General features: G+C 36.3%; 3 protein-coding genes across 4 annotated transcripts; all 3 read right to left on the reverse strand.

Annotated features, from left to right (window-relative positions):
- Positions 1-636: 636 nt before the first annotated feature.
- Positions 637-4,882, reverse strand: LOC143449527 (carboxypeptidase B-like). Its single transcript, XM_076949764.1, has 13 exons — positions 4,753-4,882; positions 4,633-4,672; positions 4,411-4,489; positions 4,214-4,284; positions 4,073-4,127; positions 3,860-3,970; positions 3,576-3,776; positions 3,328-3,438; positions 2,766-2,969; positions 1,324-1,410; positions 1,145-1,229; positions 905-1,017; positions 637-770 (listed from the first exon to the last, which is right to left on the reverse strand). The coding sequence occupies exons 1-13, from the start codon at positions 4,865-4,867 to the stop codon at positions 699-701; spliced, it is 1,344 nt and encodes a 447-aa protein (XP_076805879.1). The 5' UTR covers positions 4,868-4,882; the 3' UTR covers positions 637-698.
- Positions 4,883-5,675: 793 nt separating this feature from the next.
- On the reverse strand, positions 5,676-15,394 carry LOC143449528 (putative oxidoreductase PXDNL). Of its 2 annotated transcripts, XM_076949765.1 has the most exons (8): positions 14,995-15,394; positions 11,577-11,648; positions 9,484-9,555; positions 8,067-8,138; positions 7,811-7,882; positions 6,561-6,632; positions 6,159-6,340; positions 5,676-6,086 (listed from the first exon to the last, which is right to left on the reverse strand). In XM_076949765.1, exons 1-8 carry the CDS (start codon positions 15,198-15,200, stop codon positions 5,968-5,970), a joined length of 867 nt encoding a protein of 288 aa, XP_076805880.1. In that variant the 5' UTR covers positions 15,201-15,394; the 3' UTR covers positions 5,676-5,967. The 2 variants fall into 2 exon arrangements, with proteins under 2 accessions (XP_076805880.1, XP_076805881.1); XM_076949766.1 differs by lacking the exon at positions 11,577-11,648.
- A 2,416-nt stretch (positions 15,395-17,810) lies between these two features.
- LOC143449725 (carboxypeptidase B-like) lies at positions 17,811-21,573 on the reverse strand. Its single transcript, XM_076950037.1, has 12 exons — positions 21,472-21,573; positions 21,250-21,328; positions 21,053-21,123; positions 20,912-20,966; positions 20,694-20,804; positions 20,409-20,609; positions 19,741-19,851; positions 19,179-19,382; positions 18,503-18,589; positions 18,324-18,408; positions 18,084-18,196; positions 17,811-17,949 (listed from the first exon to the last, which is right to left on the reverse strand). Exons 1-12 carry the CDS (start codon positions 21,531-21,533, stop codon positions 17,878-17,880), a joined length of 1,251 nt encoding a protein of 416 aa, XP_076806152.1. The 5' UTR covers positions 21,534-21,573; the 3' UTR covers positions 17,811-17,877.
- Between the last annotated feature and the right edge of the window lie 339 nt (positions 21,574-21,912).

Consider the following 21,912-nt stretch of genomic DNA (forward strand, 5'->3'; position numbering starts at 1 on the left):
GTAGTAGGCCTAGAATCCGGTTAATATAATAAACCACACATTATACTGTAGGACCAACCGCGTTTTATGACCATTTCGGTGCGGTCCCGAATGTCGCCATATAAAATTCGTTTTCTATTGCCAGTCTTCAGATATTATGACCACATTTGCCATCTCTTTCAAGTTTTTCTCTTGATTTTTCGTGTCAGTTATAAAAAGTAACACTCATAATTGTTCGACGTGTATTATCAATTCCACTATTGACATCTACTTTGTTGCTGTTTAATGTTTATGAAGTATATAGTAAATCGATATTTTTGTCATTTCCTTCCCTAATGTATCGATTCTGGTGTGGTTATACGATACTAGAGCAGCTTCGATTGTTGTGACAATTGGGATATCATGACCAAAAAGGTCTGATATCCAAGGTGGTCATAAAAAGTCGAGCGAGCTGGTCTATAACCGCTGTCTGTCCAACATAAAGTATAATAAAATATTCTGTTGTGTTAGCTAATTTTAGTATGTAATAAGCCTTACGAACAACGCCCTCCGCACAACAAGATAAGTCAAAATTAATATCACTTAACAACAACTTAGGCAACGACAACACAACTCGGCTGACTGCATAAACTATGAAACGTCGCAGACGAAAAACGGTAACTGCGATACTCTGTTTTATTTCATTACGTATGCGTTAATATTGCCAGCTCTTTGACCACTTATGTGTTGGTTATGGCTTCTTCAGCCAACATAATCATGGCTTGAAACATTTCTTGGCATGTTCCATCGATCTGTGTTAAGTCAAAATTACCTCTGAAACGTCAATCCGAAAAAAATCGTTGTATGCACAAACATTACCAAGAAAGCATCTAGGCCACTATAGCTTTAAGAATAAATAAAAAGGCTTCATAATGAATAGGCCTACCTGTGACTCTGGCAACAAGAAACCATATTTTCCCGTGTCACGAAGCTCAATGGTGTAGGAAAGTGGAACACCCATTTGATACGCCCAGTCCTTGGAACCGCCGGATACAAGATCTACAATAAAGCCGCGTAGTAGGCTATGGCTTAGCAATATGTGTTGCAACAATTCTGAAAAACAATATTTTGCCTATAGTTTCACAGACAACGAAAAGGGTTGTCGTTTGTTAATGTCACCACTAACACATAGATTCGTAGCCCGGTCCAAAAGTATATATTTTGCTTGTGGTTTGTTGAATTGCGCTAGCTGCTCTTGATGACACATCATTCTGAAAAACGTTGCATATGATTTCATCTATTTAGTTGTGTGTGAAATGTACATCAAACGTACGCATTTTACAATGCTCCAAACCAAGAAAATACCAGTTGAGCCGCGTTTTCGGTGTCTTCGTAAGCATAAGAGTAAGGATACACAAAAACCTGACTGTAGCTGTGGAATGCGATGTAGCCCTGAACAAATATTGCATAAGAGTTATTGTGATTGTTATAGACATCTGGGAAATGACGCCTAATGCTTAAAATAGTTACAAGTTTTTCTGTTCATTTAATTTTACTTTTGCAGCTGAGCCCTCCAACAGCATAAAGCAATTATGCGACTATTTTTGTGACTTATTCCGCTATTCGGCAAATATAACAATCGTAGGGGCAGTTGGTAATACATTAAATTATTTACGATAGCGAGCAAATAACAAAAATCCCAAAACTTTTTGTTGCCGTCAGAATTAGTTTACCTTTAAATAGGCTTACCATACGTCCCGTTTTAGCCGGGACAGTCCCGCTTTTAAAGGCTTTGTCCCGGCGTCCCGGTCAGTCAACTAAAAGTCCCGCTTTGGTATTTACTGAGCCAGCATTGCCCTACACTACACGGATATTAGCATGATGTGATTGGTCTGTTTAGCCAACTTGCTGAAAAGCAATACTCGATGCGTGTTCTTGTTTCGTTGTGTTAAATGTGAAATAGTTGTTACGTCATTGTAGCGGGTAATTGGTCCAGTAGTGAGTTGATTGTTAGCGCATTCGCTTGTTCAGTAATAGTAGGCTAGGAGGAGGAGATGATCTTTTTGCAGTTAGGTTATTGAAAGAACTTATTTCGTACGATACCGTTACTTGTTTGCATTTTCTTCTGCAAAAACCATTTGAATGTGAAAGCCCTTATCACCTGCAAAATTAAAACTGACTTTTCCTGCTGTGATTTTTATGAGAAAATAAAGTCGAATATAGACTTCTGGGAGAAAGTAGGCTACAGAAAAGTCTACAGAAAAGTATGATTGGACGATTATGTAAATTTACAAATGCTTGAACATTGTTTTGTTTCCTAGTAAAATCCATTATTTTAGTTTTTCTTGGTGTCTTACTACTTCAGTTGTCCCTGACGATAGGAATCCAAAATAGTCTCATACTTCTAGTAAAATATGAATTATGAACCACATTTATCTGATAAGGCTCGTTGTTCTGAAGCGTCCCGCTTTTCAATCACAAAAATATGGTAAGCCTACCTTTAAAGTCGTTCAAATGGCAGTGCAGCCCGGATAAACGCCAGAAAATTAAGTTTGCAATAAAGTCAATATTTGAATTAAACCAAAATGCAGTAAATTAATTTCAATAAACCAATAAATTTCAAATATCGTATAAAAGGGATAACACCGAATCTTAATATCATCCAAATCGGCATAGATTTGAACGTACTCGTATTTCAGCAACACATACTTTGATTCTACTTTGGATACCCTCCGTGTTTGATGTATTTTTTTTCATTGATTTTTGGATGAAACACATATGTGTGAAGCATTTATAGTTAACCTCACCTGGATATTTCCCTTGTATTTTCTTATGATGTCAGATAAAGCTTTCACCACTGGTTCGGACTCGACAGATGGGCCACAATACGTGTTGCTGCAGGGTTCGGTCGAAGCACCCTCGCCGCTCCAGTTAATATCAAAGTTTCGGTTTGCATCAACCCCAGTGCAAAATGTATCATACTTTGATCTTGTCTTACGCCACATGCGATCCTAATAAAAGAACGTATGATATTTATTAAATTGATATAGACTTATAGAAATAAAGCGTCGCCATTTATGTATTTTTTAAGTTTTATATGCAGGTCTATCTACAGTATAAGTCGATATCGAAGGCAAGTCTTTGTTTCACTAGTGTCGCTTGCAGCTCATTAACGTAAAATTAAAATGTTAACTAATACGACAAAACGAATATTTAATTACAGTATAAATTTTCCTTGTTTGAGGATCAGGTTAATGGTAAAAACTCTATAAAATAAAGTTAATTTTGTGGTATGTTTACGTAAAATTGTTCTAGATATGCATATTGCATATATGTTAATGTAAAAGTAAAATTTTTTCATGCACTTACATTTGCCCAAGTGTATTCGTAGCCGTCTACGTTAAGGAGAGGTATAATCATCCACGTCATTTCGTCCATCATGCGGGTTACTTGTGGGTCGACGCCATATTGCGATAACATCTTCAAAAGTTTTTAATTTTGCAAAAATGCACAATACATCATGCAATAGCCTAAAGGCTAAATAAAGAATTGCAATTTCAGGGGAGAAACTGTTAAGTCATACAAAACTCCAAGAAAGCGAATCAATGGAACCTAACCCGATTGATGAAGCACTGGCAAAATGCAGGTGAAATCCATTCTCTTGCGTGAACACCACAGTCAATGAGAAATATCGGCTTATCTGTTGATTTTCCGATGGTAAGCATATCAACATTTCGTCTTTCTGTTGATGTGGCAAAAAAACTTTTTCGAGCCAAATTTGGGTACTGATTCGCTGTATCCGCTATCCATTGTTGTATCTTTCAAAACACAAAAGCAGATATTAGAATAGCTAGCCTACCTATACACAGCAAAAGCGAAAAAGGTAACATTCCTACACTACCTCATCATAAGTGTGATAAACATTATAATCATAACTTCCATTCTTTGACCCCCTCGTTTGCTTTAGGTCGAGTTGCTCATCAATCAATTGTTGAAGATTGGCGATTTTCACCTGTAAATATATGTAAAAAACTGATAGCAAACGGATGAGAGTTGATTCTCTTGTACAGATATCAAAGAAATATTTTGCTGCATTTGCTTGATGTTAAAATACCTCATAGTCCATTTTCTGTTCTTGCAACTTCATTTTGATGTTTCCCAATACAGCGCTTTAATTCAAAAGTTAAGAAGATTAATGGTGACCCGCGATATCAATCACCTGTTTGATAGATCTTATTTAGAAGTTCGTTGTTACCTGGAGAACCTTACGTCAACTTTCTCGTTAATTCTCACGCTCGTTGCGTCATCGGGACTCCAAAAGTCGACCTATGAAATAAAATTGCATTGTTTCTGAATCTCGGGGTATTTTTTTAAAGTAAATAAAAGTTAATAAATTAAAGAATTAAAGCTTTAATTGTTCATTATTAAAAAAGATTATTGCCTTCATCTTACTATATTGTTATCATTTTCCAGGTCTTGAATAAAACTTAGGTGTTCTGGTGTCGTGGGATAAAGAGTAAGCACCTGATGCCTGTGTTTGCAAATTACAAAAAGCATTTGAAGAAATTGAGACTGCAAAGACAAAAATCTTTTCTATAGTTGATTTTTAACCTAACGCTAATTATTATTAATGTAAACCAAATAACACTCGTAGATAAAAATAAAATTCCTTACTTGTCGAATCTCTTATTGGCCACTACTCCCGCTATGAGAACTATTAATGCAAAGAACTTCATTGTATTAATCCTGAAAGTCTTACAACCCAAGTAAAACTGATTTCTGGTAGAAACCTACATGTATATAAATAGGAGAATGCTATCTGGATGGACGCAGTCATGAGAATTAACAGATGCAGGAACGTGCAAAAATAGATCTGATGTTTGTCAATTGGGTGATCTGTGGGCTTCATTGTTGTTTCAGCGTCTCGTTCTGTCAAGGGAAACCTTTCACTTGTAATCAATGTTCCCTCTAATTTTTCACGAGTCTGAGCCTCCTATTCCTATCCTGAGTTCCTCTTATTTTCAATTCAGGTTGGATTTTTTTCTTGTGCGCAGCACAGATTTTCTGTGCGCGGAGACCGTGTCAGCAGTGCGCATTTGCGCACGCGCGCAGCTTAGAGGGAACATTGCTTGTAATAAAATGCCCGATTTGAAGTTGAAGCGATCTCTGGCTGTGAAATTACGTGTCTGCGTTAAGGAGGCGCCAAACACCAAAAAATGCATTAAAATCTTTGTTTGTTTTATTATACAATGAATTTACTAAAAGACTGATTACTCGAAAAATCCTTCAAGGGGCTCTCTGGAATTTTGCATGTCAATTTATTATGCTTTGAACTACCATTCCATAAAATTCCGTGAAAAAACCATGATTCAAACTTTTTTTACAGAGGCCTAAAATAAACACTAAAATTTTTGGTCCAAAAAACCAATTTTAGCTACTTTCATGCTAATTTTTAGCAAAATTCTGCACGCGATCTGGGACATTGAAGCACGCCAACTGCTAGGGTAAGTCCCAGGCTAGAAAACAACACCAACCGTGCTGTCTTCTGATTGGTCTAAACTCTAAATAAGTTTTTTTAAAGCCCTACGTAGGACGTCCCACAAATTCATAAAGATCTTAGTTTTAGGTGTTTGACGCCTCCTTAACAAACTCCGCTTGACCTGACTTCCATGAAGGCTACGTGTCCTTCTCTGCCACGAATAATTGCAGACAAACAGTATGATAAAAACTTAAACATTTATTCCAACTAGTGAAACATAAGACATCCTGTGACATTCTGTCAGCACAAGCATTTATATAGCAGGCCCAATGATAATTACATATGAGGAATGCGCCGAGAAATCCGAAAATTAAAACGGATTATGCCATGTGAGGCTAAAGGACACGAAGTAAAATTGCAATTAACATGGTAAGTTCTAACGTCGTAAACATTAAATTTAAAACATGTTATATCTTCCTGCATTAAATTAACGTCCAGCCTAATTTTTAGATTTCGTCAGCTGTGGACTTTCAATAGCCCAGAATATTCTTATTCCTTACACTTTGTTTTGCATGATAATTGTTTGGGTCATGGGCCACGTGGCGGCCAGGCAAGTGATCTTCTGGGTTGGTTGCGATGTAGGGTGTACCTATTTTAAACCACATATGTTGCATAAAAATTAGCCTAACTGCAGGCGTTGTCATGTAGATCTTTTGCTCACCGACAACTACTCCTCCAACACAGGTCAGTTCACTGGTCGAAACGCTTGCAAGAGAACGCCCAGACAAAGACTTTGGATTATAGCAGGTGGCTGCTGCCTGGATGCGGCCATTCAGTGTTTTGAGCAACTTAGACAACCAGATAAGGTGACAGTCACATTGAAGTTTATTGCTGTCCAAACGTCTGTAAGATAATAATAGATCTCTAAAAGAATAGTGCACATAACTTCCGTGTAAAATTTATTATTATTCCAATATTATTAAACTTTTTCCAAATCGGTTCGGTTGTTTTTTGTTTGGATAGCATTTACCATGCAGAGACAAAAATTTCAAAAGATTTGCTGGTTTAATTTAGCATGACACGTCTAAGTTAGGATACGTGACAACAGATAACAATTACTTACAGACGCTTCAGGGAGGTTAATGTTGAAAATAGACCATTCGGAAGAGTTGCTAGCATATTATTGTGAAGGAATCTGAGAAAATATCAAATACTGTTGAAAATTTAACAATACAATAGAAAAGAAAACGAATTCCTGCAGCTAATTTTACATTGCTTTTGAAAACAATAAAGCCTTCTTTTACGTTGTGTCAAGTTAAACAATCAATCATCATGAAATTACCAGGACATGAGCGGGCATATAAAATAACAGAAACAATTTTATTCCGGGCAACGCCCACTTAAAAAGCTACATATACCATCGTAAAAAGGGTATAGGCTAAACAAGTATGCTTGTACAACATTGCTTAAACAATACATAATATTAATAAATACGCACACATTTATATACATACACTGTTATACAGTATACATAACATTAATTGATATGACAAGGTAAACGTAATCTATTGCACCACTTTACTTTCCAAATTAGTCGCTAACATGAATCTTTAGGTTAACTATTTAACCTCACAAATACCCTTTAGATGGGTAAATGGGTTCAATTGTCTTTTAAGCGTTAAAGCAGTAATTCAAGACGATAGTTGTTAAGTCTATAAAGCAACTAATTGCATAAGTTTGTTGTATAATTTTATTTATGACAGCAGCAATATTACTCGTCATAAATACCTGTGCTTCTAAACATGTTGTGACTATAAACATGTATCGCGGGCCTTTAAGCATTAGTGTCATGTGAATCGATGCACCTTTTCCTCGAAAACCATTTCACAAAAACAGTTGTTATTGCCAAGTTACAATAATTCAATAAAAAAACGTTTGCTTACCAATTGATTGACATAATTAGCACTTGACATAGATACAGGCGATACATAAATCGGTAAAGATCAAAGCGCTTACAATCACAGACCTAAACAACCATGCGCATCTCACACACAATCCTTGAGGACAAATCGCATTATAGGCTAGATGTTCAGATTTTTACATGTACGATTCTGGTAATATTTGAATCAAACTTTAGTAAGTTGTAAAACGGTTAAGTTGTCAAATGTGTTCCTAACACTACATCCGCTATACGCAATGTTTCAAGTTTCCTTATAATAACTAATATTTTGATGTAAACTGTTGCTAGTGCGTGGACTGGCATCTTACGTTCGGAAAAACAGAAAACACTTCGCAACATTTTCACACAACTATTTCCTAATTGTTGATAAATAACAAAAATGGTGCTTCTGAATGTCTTAAAAGTTCACTTACAATCGTTCAAGTTTCGGCAGATTCGTAAACGTATTGGCTGAAAGCGTCCGTATCTCGTTATCGTGAAGATATCTGAAAAACAAATCATAATCAAGATAATTGTAAAACATTGGTGACAATGATATGGAGTAACTAGTAGTACTGTGGCCAATATGCACTATACTGTACTGTACATTACGTGATAAGACCTTTGAGTATAAACGTAACGACAGATGTTGGTGACAACCAAAAGACAACATGAAAACTTTTAACCTACAGCTGCTCGAGTGAGATGAGTCCATTAAATGCTCTCTTGTGAATGGTCTGTATTTTATTTTTGTACAAATATCTAAAACAAAAAACATCAGATAAGCGAGGTATGATGTAAGAAGTAAATAAAAAACTGTTTGTTTTGGAGGCAACCAAAAAAAAACAGCGAGGTATAAAGCACACTCAATTATAAAAGGGCATGTGAGTACTTTGTGCTACCATTTGTAAGTGCTTTCGCTCCGTAAAGCTAAGCAAAACAAAGCTATTGTATCAGCCTTTCCATTTATGCCATCTATTTTTCAAGACACTCCGCGAATTGTATTAAAGTGTTTGTAGCGATTCCCTTTTGCTGTGACATCGTTAGATCAATAGAAATCGAACTCAGGTGACACGGGGAAAATTTTATCTAAGTTGTTTCTTTCGAGTTGATTAATTGTGCGATGATTTCTCCAATCGTAATGATGACAAACAGGTACATCACCGCTCGTTTTCAAGTTTATAGGAGCGCAAGTTAAATATTGTAATGCTTCGGACCGCATCTTCTGATTCAGGGAGTATTACGTAAGAATACTGCTTCACATTCACGTTGGGAATTAATCACTTTTGTTTGGTGAAAAATAGCAAGATAAATACCAAAAAATACAGTAAGCGGATTACTCCATAACAAACATGTTTTGACATCGGGTCAACAGTGGAATTTTACTATTTAACCTGTGTTTTTCAACACGGCCTTTCGTGACGCCTTACTTCACAAACAAACCGCTCATTGGAGCACGGAAAAAGATTTTTGAAACTTTCCGTCAGCAATTTTGGCAAAACGAGCTCGTAAAATACTTAGGATGCAGATGTTAAGTTTTGGCATTCATGACAAATACAAATACAGCAATTATCAAACACGGACCACTTTCTGCTGATACAGCGGTCGTCATACAATTGTTAGAAAATGGGCGTGTTAGAAAATAAATATAAACACTATACTGTATACAATACAAGCATTAATGAAACATAATGACCACTGTGCTGTAGCCACTACTTATCTGCCAAGCGAAACATCATACAATTTTGATTAACTTTCAGTTAAAACTTTAAAGATGAGAAAAAACATGCTTTTTTGTAAAAGCAACATGAAGGCTAAAAATATAACGCTCAAAAACCCCAAATTTCATATTTACGTCTGACGTTTGGAAAAAAGACTGATGTATAAGTGTAGGCTATCTGCATTAATACCTACTAAAGGTGACAACCTCGCTTTTATTAATTTCATGCTGCTTGGTTTTGATCAAGTTTCAATATCAGATTCGATTAAAAAGTGTTTTTGGTAGTACTTTTGTAGCAGCCCAACTCAGAAAAATTTTCCTCGCCTCAAAATTCCTAATGAAAACATATCAATCAATTATCTTGCTTTAGTAGAAAGAAATACTTACAGATATTTCAGTGAAGTTAAACCATGGAAAGCGTCTTCGGAAATCGCTCTGATGTGGTTATTGTTTAACAATCTGCAATCGCAAAAATAAAAACGTTTGTTAATCATTTATTCTGTAACAACAAACACACGTTTTCAGCAGCCTCTGACTCTTGCATTATTCTTTCGGTAAAGCGCTATAAAATACTCGTAAAACATTTATATGTATTTTGTGGTCAAATTAATATCTGTCAGTTATTTATATCGCCATGCTATATCACGTTAAGAGCATTGTCCCAGTAACAGCTTATCCTTATGTCTTAAAGCACGAATTCCTCGGTGTAGAGTTTTGTGAAAAATATGTTTAATTTTCATACTCTTTGACAAAGCAAACAAATCGGCAGTTTGTGACGTCAGCCGTAAAAACGTTTTTGAGTGCAGACATGTTAAAAGAGACACTGCGGTGTTAGTGGTTACAAATAATCTTTTCACACGAAATGTGGAAGCCTATACTCGTTAGCAATAGGAAAATCGCTTGCAGTGTGAATTACAGGATTAGTGCACTTGTGGGGATACTATCAAGTTGCCGATTTAAAGATACATGCAAACAGCCTTACATATTCCCAGCAAAACCTGATGACAGTCGAGTATGTTGTCAGCAGACACCTTTACACAATCGGGTAAATCAAGTTCAAAGTGCAATGACTGAAACATCAAATGCAACCTGCCTCTGAACAAGATCATTTTAGCACTACATGTCAAATGTCAGTCATGCAGCTCAAAGATTCGATGAACACCAATCAGCGCAAAGCTTTATGTGGCACCAGCTTGGTAATAAAATGTAAAGTTAACCTATGATAGCGTCTGGAACGTTGATTTGAAGATAGCAAATCAATGCATGCGAAAGCTTTATCTCTATTGATTATAGCAAAATTTCTTAATTTCCTGTATATATCATGGAGATTTGATAGACAGACATTTCTATGGGGGCGTTTGATTCCATAAAATTTCCAGGTTTTTTATTTTAAGCGCAATATGACTGATAAAAAGTCGGTTTGTGCAATACCGATCAGAAGATAAATCCAATTAAGACTGCTATTCTACTGCACATCAAATGAGAAATGGATTTTACGGCTTCAAGATCAAAGAGACACAACTCAGTTTTCACAGACAAATTAAACAAGGTCTTCGACAGAGTATAGGATGACTTATGCCAAGTAAATGATTCCTTCCATGATAATCAATTTCATTCGCGTTTCTTGTCAGCAAATGTAACCAATACTTTAATGAGGTTGATTTATTTGGATCGGAGTAGATAACAAAAGCAATTAGGTACTGGATACGGTCATGCGTAATTAACTGTGTGCCTCGTGTCAACTGTAGCTAACATTTAACTTGGCCGAGATACAATGGCGATACTCCTAACTTATCACCGTAAGTAATTTCAAGCTTGCAGCAAACAAATCACCCGTTCGAAAACTATACTAAGAACTTTTCATAAAAGTGATGATATATAAAACGGCATACAAATGAACTCGCTGCTGTAACCTACTAATGTTTGTTTAAAAATTCTTTCCACATTGGCAGTAGACGTTGATTTTGATAAAGTTCTTGGCCATTTCATGTCCTTATCGATCACGTGTCTTACATTTAACATTGACAAAAAATGTCGAATTTTTATCTCTTCAAAATTTTCTAAGAAGCATGTTTTTCGACCTCTGTTTGAAGTATAAACCGCTGTATGTTTTTGTATTTAACAGTGTAAAAATCAAAAAAGCGCTCCAATTGTTGAGCGTAGGCTATACGGTACAAAAATTCCCGATATATGTGTTAGATCCCGAGGTGCGTGTTAACATGCTATACAAATGTTGTGAACTAGTGAAAGGTGATTAAAAAAATAGCAAATGTAAGAATTTCCTGCACATAATATTCCAATTAATTTCAAGTACCTAACAACTCTTTTCCCACTACAAAAATTGCTAATCATGCAAAATTACGCTGATCTAAAAGAAAAGTAAAAAAACCAAAACGATTTTTCAGTGATACATGCGGAAGATCATGAGAGTAAATGTTGTTAGTGCAAACCGAAAACCCAAAGGCGTTGCCCATACTTACAACGTGTTGAGATTCCACATTCCCTGAAAAGTGGAGGAAGGGATGTTGCGAATCCGATTGAATCTTAAATCCCTGCAAAATCGAGGTTAACTTCTAAGCTTTCAACTTTCAACAGATTTCTTTAGGGATTGCTTTCTGTTAACAAGTCGCCTAACCACTGATTTTATCAAAGATACTGTATAATCAGTAGTATCTTGATGTGTTTTTTTTCGCGACGCTTAGCAAGCCGTGAAACGACTGAAAGCTCAGTAGCTCACCAAACATAGAAATGTGAAGGGAAAAGTAGCACAAGTTGCTTGTAACCATGTCTGTCATCAGGCAAGTGATAACAAATTAGGTTACATGAACAATTTCTGTTCAGTAAAATGAATACAAAGAGTTCAGGATTTCTTTATCGTATATGCAATAAAAAGATGGAACCTGGTAGCCTGCTGTTTACAGTATGAATCTATACCTGTAAAATCTCATTTGTGTTCTCATGTGGCTATGAATGCAACATAATACAAAATGTTTGGTTTTGTTCAAACCCTCCTTTCGTTTTACGATATCTTCATTTCTGTAATTTTCATAAGTTAACAGAATACCAAACTCGGCGCTCCCTAGCGCAACTTGATAAACCAAGAAGCTCTGATGTGAGCGATACATAACCTCGTAAAAAAACGTTTAATTTAATATACTTATTCACAAACTTACAGAAGACAAAAGAAATTACAGATTAATAAGAAAGTGTCAAAGTTTCCTATAACGACATGAAATTTCTGATTTCCATCGTACTATCGGTAACCCGTATCACAGTCCAATACTCGTAAAAACAAGCAGGAAATTGGGGCGGCAAAACGGTTCAAAAATTTACCTGAAAAAGGAATGCAAAGGCCAGCAGACCTAAAGCAATGCGCTGCCGTTATAATTATCTCGTATACCGGAACCCGGCTTTGCTTTCATGATAGCTCAAAGAAAATATTAATTCAAAGCAAGAAAGTTATACTGTACAGTAGTTGGTGATGGTTTTCTGCTGGTTAGGAGCGGCATCATGTCCCAATTGAGATTTGCGCCTTTATGCTGTATACCGCTCTGCAACGTAACACTGAGCCTTGGTTTGTTTCACACTTTCCCATAGATAGTGCAAAATGTTTCAAAGGTAAAAGCTTCATTAAATTTTTTGCTCTAGAGTTGCCCAACCATTTGAGGTTTAGAATCGCTGTGTAAAATAACCGCAACGACAAGACTTTGTAGTCATACAAAGCCCGGAATCCTGTTTTTCTCGTGTTACTAATATTTTCAGAAAACTGTGTTTTTGTGTGAGCAAACAAGTTGTTATATCAAGCAACAAGTCCATTTTTTGAAGATGAAAAATTTCTGTAACACCAGATTATCATTGATGAAAAATTGAAAAAATTTCCATTTCCATTCATTTTTTTCTTTTAAATAAATAACCATGACAACAAGGTATAACAATCACTTATATGTGCGAATGTTGATGTGTTTCACTTGACCTGTTAATCATTCCTCACTAAGCTATAGGGAAGGGTTTCATTCAATTGCTAATACGCGTGCAAAGAGACCAGAAGTCTACTTGTACAATTAACATACCGCGCCGCTGACACCTTATCTTCGGTTTCCTTCACGTTTGTATAGGTGGTGCATTATCTTAATCAAAGTGTATCTTTTCTTTTCACTTTATGGGTCATCATCAAGTATTATATGGATGAATCTTAGCCAAGGGCATATCTCGGAAAGTGATGGTTACAAATTGTTTATTTAGATAACAAGCCACAGTTAAACAACCTTAAACATATGCGTAAGTCAACCAGGGTTGACTGGCGGACAAGTTTCTAAGATGGGTACAAGAGATCACGCTTGACCAAACACAAATAGGTCTTCAGCAGTACAAGTGTAGAAAACATGTGAATAGGCCTATTATATGTTTTAGATAAATAATTATTAATTTATGTTTTGCAAAAATTAATTATCTAAACTGTAAACAATGCTGGTTGAAGAAAAAAATAGTGGATTTGAATTTTTAAACGACTCGACATTATTTTAATAGCAACAAAGAGCACCATAATCATAAAAGGCGTACACCTAATTTTCGGTGCATACTTAAAGTCTAAAATAATAGAAAACCAAGTGAATTGGTTTTCAGTGTTCTAAATATTTGGATCGTTACAACATTTGCAGTTGTTACATCTTCACCAAGCAATTATATAAATAAGTACACTTTATGTTTATGGCAATAGCTCACTGTATATGTGGTTACATCTTACGATAAAAAGTCGGTACATAGATCGGTGCTAACTTCAACCAGATACCAAGATGCAACAGGGCTAAACGCTGTCAAAAACAAATCGAGAAATTCCTTGTATTACATCGACCGTGTATGCACCAACAAGGAAATGTGCACAAACAGAAGCCTTTTAATTAAAAATTATTTCCGTCAAAAACGGTGAATGTAAATAACGTGTTCAGATTGCCCTGTGAGCATAAAAGTGTTATTGCTAAAGGTTTAGCTTAATTGTATTTACAAATACGTTTACGTGATACCGTAACAGATTAATGGCCAAAAGTTGCGTAAAGTAAGCGTCCCTATTATCATTCCACATCGTCAGTGTTCTCCCTTTCAGGGGTTATAAAAATTACAATAACCAAACTGCACCTCTATTACATTTATTTCCGCCTGCAAACTCGGGTCAATTTTCAGCTTCGTAAGTGGCTTATTTGTTTGCCAGCAATATCTTTGGCGTTAGCAGAACTTGTTTGTGTCTATTCGTATTCTGGTAAGGAAGCGTTTTAGTGGCTCGTCTTCGTTATTATTTGACACGATAAGATAATGAAAGTTACGACTGGTATATTTACTGAACCTACATTTTGACCGTTTTATGGAAAAAATAAATATTTATATGTTGGCATAGACAGGTTTAAACAGTTCGTGCCTCTGCAGAACGCCCCCTTTTAAGAGGCATGAATTTCGACGTAGTTTATATCACGTTACCAATCGCAAAAGTGGATTGCGTTAGTCACACACAACACAAGTACACATTGTATAAAGCACACCATAAACAGTCGATTACAAAAACGTAAAGTGAATAGACCTAGTATAATTCATACTTAGCTACAGCAGATGTGAAAGATAACAGTACTGTAGTTGTGTTGAAATTAAAAGGAGATGAAAGTGGCAGACGTGAGCTACTACAGCAAGAAACAAGGACCAACGAAGCGTGAAAGATATTGACTTAGCTAGGGTTGATTTTAATCCACTTAGGTGTAGAACGCTTGAGTCCTGCGTTGGGCAATTGCAGTGTGGCTTTGGAATCAGAACGGGAAATGGAACATTTCTAACGAGATGACAATTTGTGCCAATGGCCTAAGTTAATACCATTAAAATAACAGTAGTCAAAAACACAAAAAACACGTTACTTACAATATCCTTGTTTCAGGTGGAACCCGAGGAATATGATCCAGTCCAAGATGCATACATCGTACAGTTGTAATGAAGCATAAACATCCACTTGGACACATCCGCGAACCGATTCGTCTTTGAGCAACCGCCTTTCTTTCGGAGAGACTTGTCAACAAAATCCAAGTTGTTACCACAAGCATTACGGTTAGATAATGACTTCTTCCCATGCTGGTTCCGCTTTTTGAAATTTGCAAGGATTTAAAATGTGAAATGCAAGTGCATTACAACCAGAATTCCAAAAAGAGGAAAAGCTTATAATTTGCTATGTTGTTTTTGACAAAGTATCGTGCAGCAAAGTAAAAGCCTACTTAATTATCACGGGTAGCGGACCAGCACGCCGCCCTGCGCAAATAACAACGTCGAAATTACATCAATTGTTATGTTCCTTTTAAGGCACTTCGAAAAATAACACGCCTCGCTCTGTAACGTCACACCTTAGAAGTAGGTTGCTAACTGCATTGAACTTCACAAAACTCTCTCTCCCCGTAACAACAGAAAAAAGAGTAAAACTAAACTGTTTAAGGCCCTCGTGGCTTATTACCTTTAAGTCAATGCTTTTTAGGTTTTATCCAAAAGCAAAGAGAGCTGTAAAAGTACCAAAATCCGAGCAATTAAGTTCTTTAACAACCCCTGCACGAACACAGCCTTTTGACTTCATCTGACCGAATCCAGGCTATAGTCTAACTATTGTTGATCAATTTTACACTAACTGCGTATCTTAAGTTTTATCGTTGTTCGTGTAAATGAGACTAGACATTACGTCACACTCCTCTATTACCTGCCCTGCCAAGAGCGCGAAATCAGACTAGCCGTAACATTTCCTGTCTCCCTGTTTCGCGGCGTCCGAACAAAGAATACTGTACCTTCGTTAGTGGCTAACAGACAGGTTATACGATTTTTTTGCGCATTTATCAGCACAGCGCGCTTGTCTGCCATGAGCAAGTTGAAGCAATAGCGACCCACAACGGCACTGTCGTCCAGTAATGGCTATTTATTCCGTAATAATATTTTCGCAAGACGAAAAGCGAAAACGCGTATAGATATACTGTACCCACAATTACATGACCCAACCACACACGAGGCAGCAGCAAATGTTAAAATGTTTCAATGATTCCAATGTCTTGCATCAGAGTTGTAAACGGGCCTTACACTTTTAACCCGAACGCGCAAATTTATTTAAAGTCTAAATTAGGCCCGATAGTTAGATTTATTGAATGAATCTAAGTTATTTTTCGAGGTTATTGTTTTCTGTGTAGCGCTTTACTCTCTGGAGAAGGTTTGTAGCACTTTGCGCTCATGCACTGTAAAGAAAGTAAAACTACGACGTAAATATGGCAGAGTGTGAGTAAGCTTATATATAAATTCAGTCCTAACTTTTTTAAAACTTAAGGAGCCGTCAAAGACTTAAAACTAAGATCTCTATGATTTCGGACGTCCTACGTAGGGCTTTAAAAAAACATGTTTAGACCAATCAGAAGGCGGCATGGTTGGTGTTGTTTTCTAGCCTATAGGAATTGCCCCATCAGTTGGCGTGCTTCAATGTCCCAGGTCGCGTGCAGAATTCGGCTAAAAGTAACATGAAAGTAGCTAAAAAAAATTTTTAGACCAAACATTCTAGTGTTTTTTGGGCCTCTTTTAAAAAAGTTTGAATCATGGTTTTTTCATGGAATTTTATGGAATGGTAGTTCAAAGCATACTAAATTGACATGCAAAATTTCAGAGAGCCTCAAGGAGGATTTTTGAGTAATCAGTCTTTTAGTAAATTCACTGTATAATAAAACAAAGAAAGATTTTAATGCATTTTTTGGTGTTTGACGCCTCCTAGAAAGCCTAAACCCGAACCCGACCAGAAAAGCCCGGCCCGACTTTCAACTTTCTCTTGCATTTTAGGATATAGTGTTGAGAGCTTGAGTTAATTTTGGTAAAAGTATCCAACAGGCCTATAACAAAAATATACAAATCACCAAAATTGCGTAGTTACAATTCTTAATCTTTGGCTTGCATTATTCCTGCGTTAGGATAAGCGTCCGGTAAAGCGTTACTTTTTGCCCAAAATAAAATTGTTGATGACATTACATGCATTATATTTGGATTGAGAAAGCAAGACAATTAGGTGATGTCCGTCGCGCTGATTTCACAAAGACCGTCAGTAGCAGGCCTAGAATCCGGTTAATATAATAAACCACACATTATACTGTAGGACCAACCGCGTTTTATGACCATTTCGGTGCGGTCCCGAATGTCGCCATATAAAATTCGTTTTCTATTGCCAGTCTTCAGATATTATGACCACATTTGCCATCTCTTTCAAGTTTTTCTCTTGATTTTTCGTGTCAGTTATAAAAAGTAACACTCATAATTGTTCGACGTGTATTATCAATTCCACTATTGACATCTACTTTGTTGCTGTTTAATGTTTATGAAGTATATAGTAAATCGATATTTTTGTCATTTCCTTCCCTAATGTATCGATTCTGGTGTGGTTATACGATACTAGAGCAGCTTCGATTGTTGTGACAATTGGGATATCATGACCAAAAAGGTCTGATATCCAAGGTGGTCATAAAAAGCCGAGCGAGGTCTATAACCGCTGTCTGTCCAACATAAAGTATAATAAAATATTCTGTTGTGTTAGCTAATTTTAGTATGTAATAAGCCTTACGAACAACGCCCTCCGCACAACAAGATAAGTCAAAATTAATATCACTTAACAACAACTTAGGCAACGACAACACAACTCGGCTGACTGCATAAACTGTGAAACGTCGCAGACGAAAAACGGTAACTGCGATACTCTGTTTTATTTCATTACGTATGCGTTAATATTGCCAGCTCTTTGACCACTTATGTGTTGGTTATGGCTTCTTCAGCCAACACAATCATGGCTTGAAACATTTCTTGGCATGTTCCATCGATCTGTGTTAAGTCAAAATTACCTCTGAAACGTCAATCCGAAAAAAATCGTTGTATGCACAAACATTACCAAGAAAGCATCTAGGCCACTATAGCTTTAAGAATAAATAAAAAGGCTTCATAATGAATAGGCCTACCTGTGACTCTGGCAACAAGAAACCATATTTTCCCGTGTCACGAAGCTCAATGGTGTAGGAAAGTGGAACACCCATTTGATACGCCCAGTCCTTGGAACCGCCGGATACAAGATCTACAATAAAGCCGCGTAGTAGGCTATGGCTTAACAATATGTGTTGCAACAATTCTGAAAAACAATATTTTGCCTATAGTTTCACAGACAACGAAAAGGGTTGTCGTTTGTTAATGTCACCACTAACACATAGATTCGTAGCCCGGTCCAAAAGTATATATTTTGCTTGTGGTTTGTTGAATTGCGTTAGCTGCTCTTGATGACACATCATTCTGAAAAACGTTGCATATGATTTCATCTATTTAGTTGTGTGTGAAATGTACATCAAACGTACGCATTTTACAATGCTCCAAACCAAGAAAATACCAGTTGAGCCGCGTTTTCGGTGTCTTCGTAAGCATAAGAGTAAGGATACACAAAAACCTGACTGTAGCTGTGGAATGCGATGTAGCCCTGAACAAATATTGCATAAGAGTTATTGTGATTGTTATAGACATCTGGGAAATGACGCCTAATGCTTAAAATAGTTACAAGTTTTTCTGTTCATTTAATTTTACTTTTGCAGCTGAGCCCTCCAACAGCATAAAGCAATTATGCGACTATTTTTGTGACTTATTCCGCTATTCGGCAAATATAACAATCGTAGGGGCAGTTGGTAATACATTAAATTATTTACGATAGCGAGCAAATAACAAAAAACCCAAAACTTTTTGTTGCCGTCAGAATTAGTTTACCTTTAAAGTCGTTCAAATGGCAGTGCAGCCCGGATAAACGCCAGAAAATTAAGTTTGCAATAAAGTCAATATTTGAATTAAACCAAAATGCAGTAAATTAATTTCAATAAACCAATAAATTTCAAATATCGTATAAAAGGGATAACACCGAATCTTAATATCATCCAAATCGGCATAGATTTGAACGTACTCGTATTTCAGCAACACATACTTTGATTCTACTTTGGATACCCTCCGTGTTTGATGTATTTTTTTCATCGATTTTTGGATGAAACACATATGTGTGAAGCATTTATAGTTAACCTCACCTGGATATTTCCCTTGTATTTTCTTATGATGTCAGATAAAGCTTTCACCACTGGTTCGGACTCGACAGATGGGCCACAATACGTGTTGCTGCAGGGTTCGGTCGAAGCACCCTCGCCGCTCCAGTTAATATCAAAGTTTCGGTTTGCATCAACCCCAGTGCAAAATGTATCATACTTTGATCTTGTCTTACGCCACATGCGATCCTAATAAAAGAACGTATGATATTTATTAAATTGATATAGACTTATAGAAATAAAGCGTCGCCATTTATGTATTTTTTAAGTTTTATATGCAGGCCTATCTACAGTATAAGTCGATATCGAAGGCAAGTCTTTGTTTCACTAGTGTCGCTTGCAGCTCATTAACGTAAAATTAAAATGCTAACTAATACGACAAAACGAATATTTAATTACAGTATAAGTTTTCCTTGTTTGAGGATCAGGTTAATGGTAAAAACTCTATAAAATAAAGTTAAGTTTGTGGTATGTTTACGTAAAATTGTTCTAGATATGCATATTGCATATATGTTAATGTAAAAGTAAAATTTTTTCATGCACTTACATTTGCCCAAGTGTATTCGTAGCCGTCTACGTTAAGGAGAGGTATAATCATCCACGTCATTTCGTCCATCATGCGGGTTACTTGTGGGTCGACGCCATATTGCGATAACATCTTCAAAAGTTTTTAATTTTGCAAAAATGCACAATACATCATGCAATAGCCCAGACGTGGGCAAACTGCGGCTCGCGAGCCACATGCGGCTCTCCGGCAAGTTTTTTGTGGCTCTTCTAGTCGAATCGTAAAATTCCAAAAAATGTAAAGGCTACCAAGAGTACCGTTTATGAAAGTTTCTGTGTAGTTTTTCTTTATTTAGGCCAGGATTTCGTTTATGACGTAACACTAGACATCGATTCCGACATTATTTTCAGGTATAGAGTCTATACTCTATGGCAAAGGTTGTCAAAATGCACCTCACCAACATGTTTTTATGGGTCTTTTAGTTAAAAAGTAATATCCCAAAATGACTACTAATAGTATAATGACCAAATTGACAATCATTACTGATTTTGCGGCTCGCTGGTGTTTATATTTTTCCGCAAGTGACTCTTTCATTGAACAAATTTGCCCACCCCTGCAATAGCCTAAAGGCTAAATAAAGAATTGCAATTTCGCGGGAGAAACTGTTAAGTCATACAAAACTCCAAGAAAGCGAATCAACGGAACCTAACCCGATTGATGAAGCACTGGCAAAATGCAGGTGAAATCCATTCTCTTGCGTGAACACCACAGTCAATGAGAAAAATCGGCTTATCTGTTGATTTTCCGATGGTAAGCATATCAACATTTCGTCCTTCTGTTGATGTGGCAAAAAAACTTTTTCGAGCCAAATTTGGGTACTGATTTGCCGTATCCGCTATCCATTGTTGTATCTTTCAAAACACAAAAGCAGAAATTAAAATAGTTCAACCTGCCTATACACAGCAAAAGCGGAAAAGGTAACATTCCTACGCTACCTCATCATAAGTGTGATAAACATTATAATCATAACTTCCATTCTTTGACGCCCTCATTTGTTTTAGGTCGAGTTGCTCATCAATCAATTGTTGAAGATTGGCGATTTTCACCTGTAAATAGGCTATATGTAAAAAACTGATAGCAAACGGATGAGAGTTGATTCTCTTGTACAGATATCAAAGAAATATTTTGCTGCATTTGCTTGATGTTAAAATACCTCATAGTCCATTTTCTGTTCTTGCAACTTCATTTTGATGTTTCCCAATACAGCGCTATAATTCAAAATTTAAGAAGATTAATGGTGGCCCGCGATATCAATCACCTGTTTGATAGGTCTTATTTAGAAGTTCGTTGTTACCTGGAGAACCTTACGTCAACTTTCTCGTTAATTTTCACACTCGTTGCGTCATCGGGACTCCAAAAGTCGACCTATGAAATAAAATTACATTGTTTCTGAATCTCGGAGTATTTTTTTAAAGTAAATAAAAGTTAATAAATTAAAAAATTAAAGCTTTAATTGTTCATAATTAAAAAAGATTATTGCCTTCATCTTACTATATTGTTATCATTTTCCAGGTCTTGAATAAAACTTAGGTGTTCTGGTGTCGTGGGATAAAGAGTAAGCACCTGATGCCTGTGTTTGCAAATTACAAAAAGCATTTGAAGAAATTGAGACTGGAAAGACAAAAATCTTTTCTATAGTTGATTTTTAACCTAACGCTAATAATTATTAATGTAAACCAAATAACACTCGTAGATAAAAATAAAATTCCTTACTTGTCGAATCTCTTGTTGGCCACTACTCCCGCTATGAGAACTATTAATGCAAAGAACTTCATTGTATTAATCCTGAAAGTCTTACAACCCAAGTAAAACTGATTTCTGGTAGAAACCTACATGTATATAAATAGGAAAATGCTATCTGGATGGACGCAGTCATGAGAATTGACAGATGCAGGAACGTGCAAAAATAGATCTGATGTTTGTCAATTGGGTGATCTGTGGGCTTCATTGTTGATTCAGCGTCTCGTTCTGTCAAGGGAAACCTTTCACTTTTATAAAATGCCCGATTTGAAGTTGAAGCGATCTCTGGCTGTGAAATTACGTGTCTGCGTTAAGGAGGCGCCAAACACCAAAAAATGCATTAAAATCTTTGTTTGTTTTATTATACAATGAATTTACTAAAAGACTGATTACTCGAAAAATCCTTCATGGGGC

This window comes from Clavelina lepadiformis, chromosome 3, assembly GCF_947623445.1.
Source record: "Clavelina lepadiformis chromosome 3, kaClaLepa1.1, whole genome shotgun sequence".
Lineage (NCBI taxonomy): Eukaryota > Metazoa > Chordata > Ascidiacea > Aplousobranchia > Clavelinidae > Clavelina > Clavelina lepadiformis.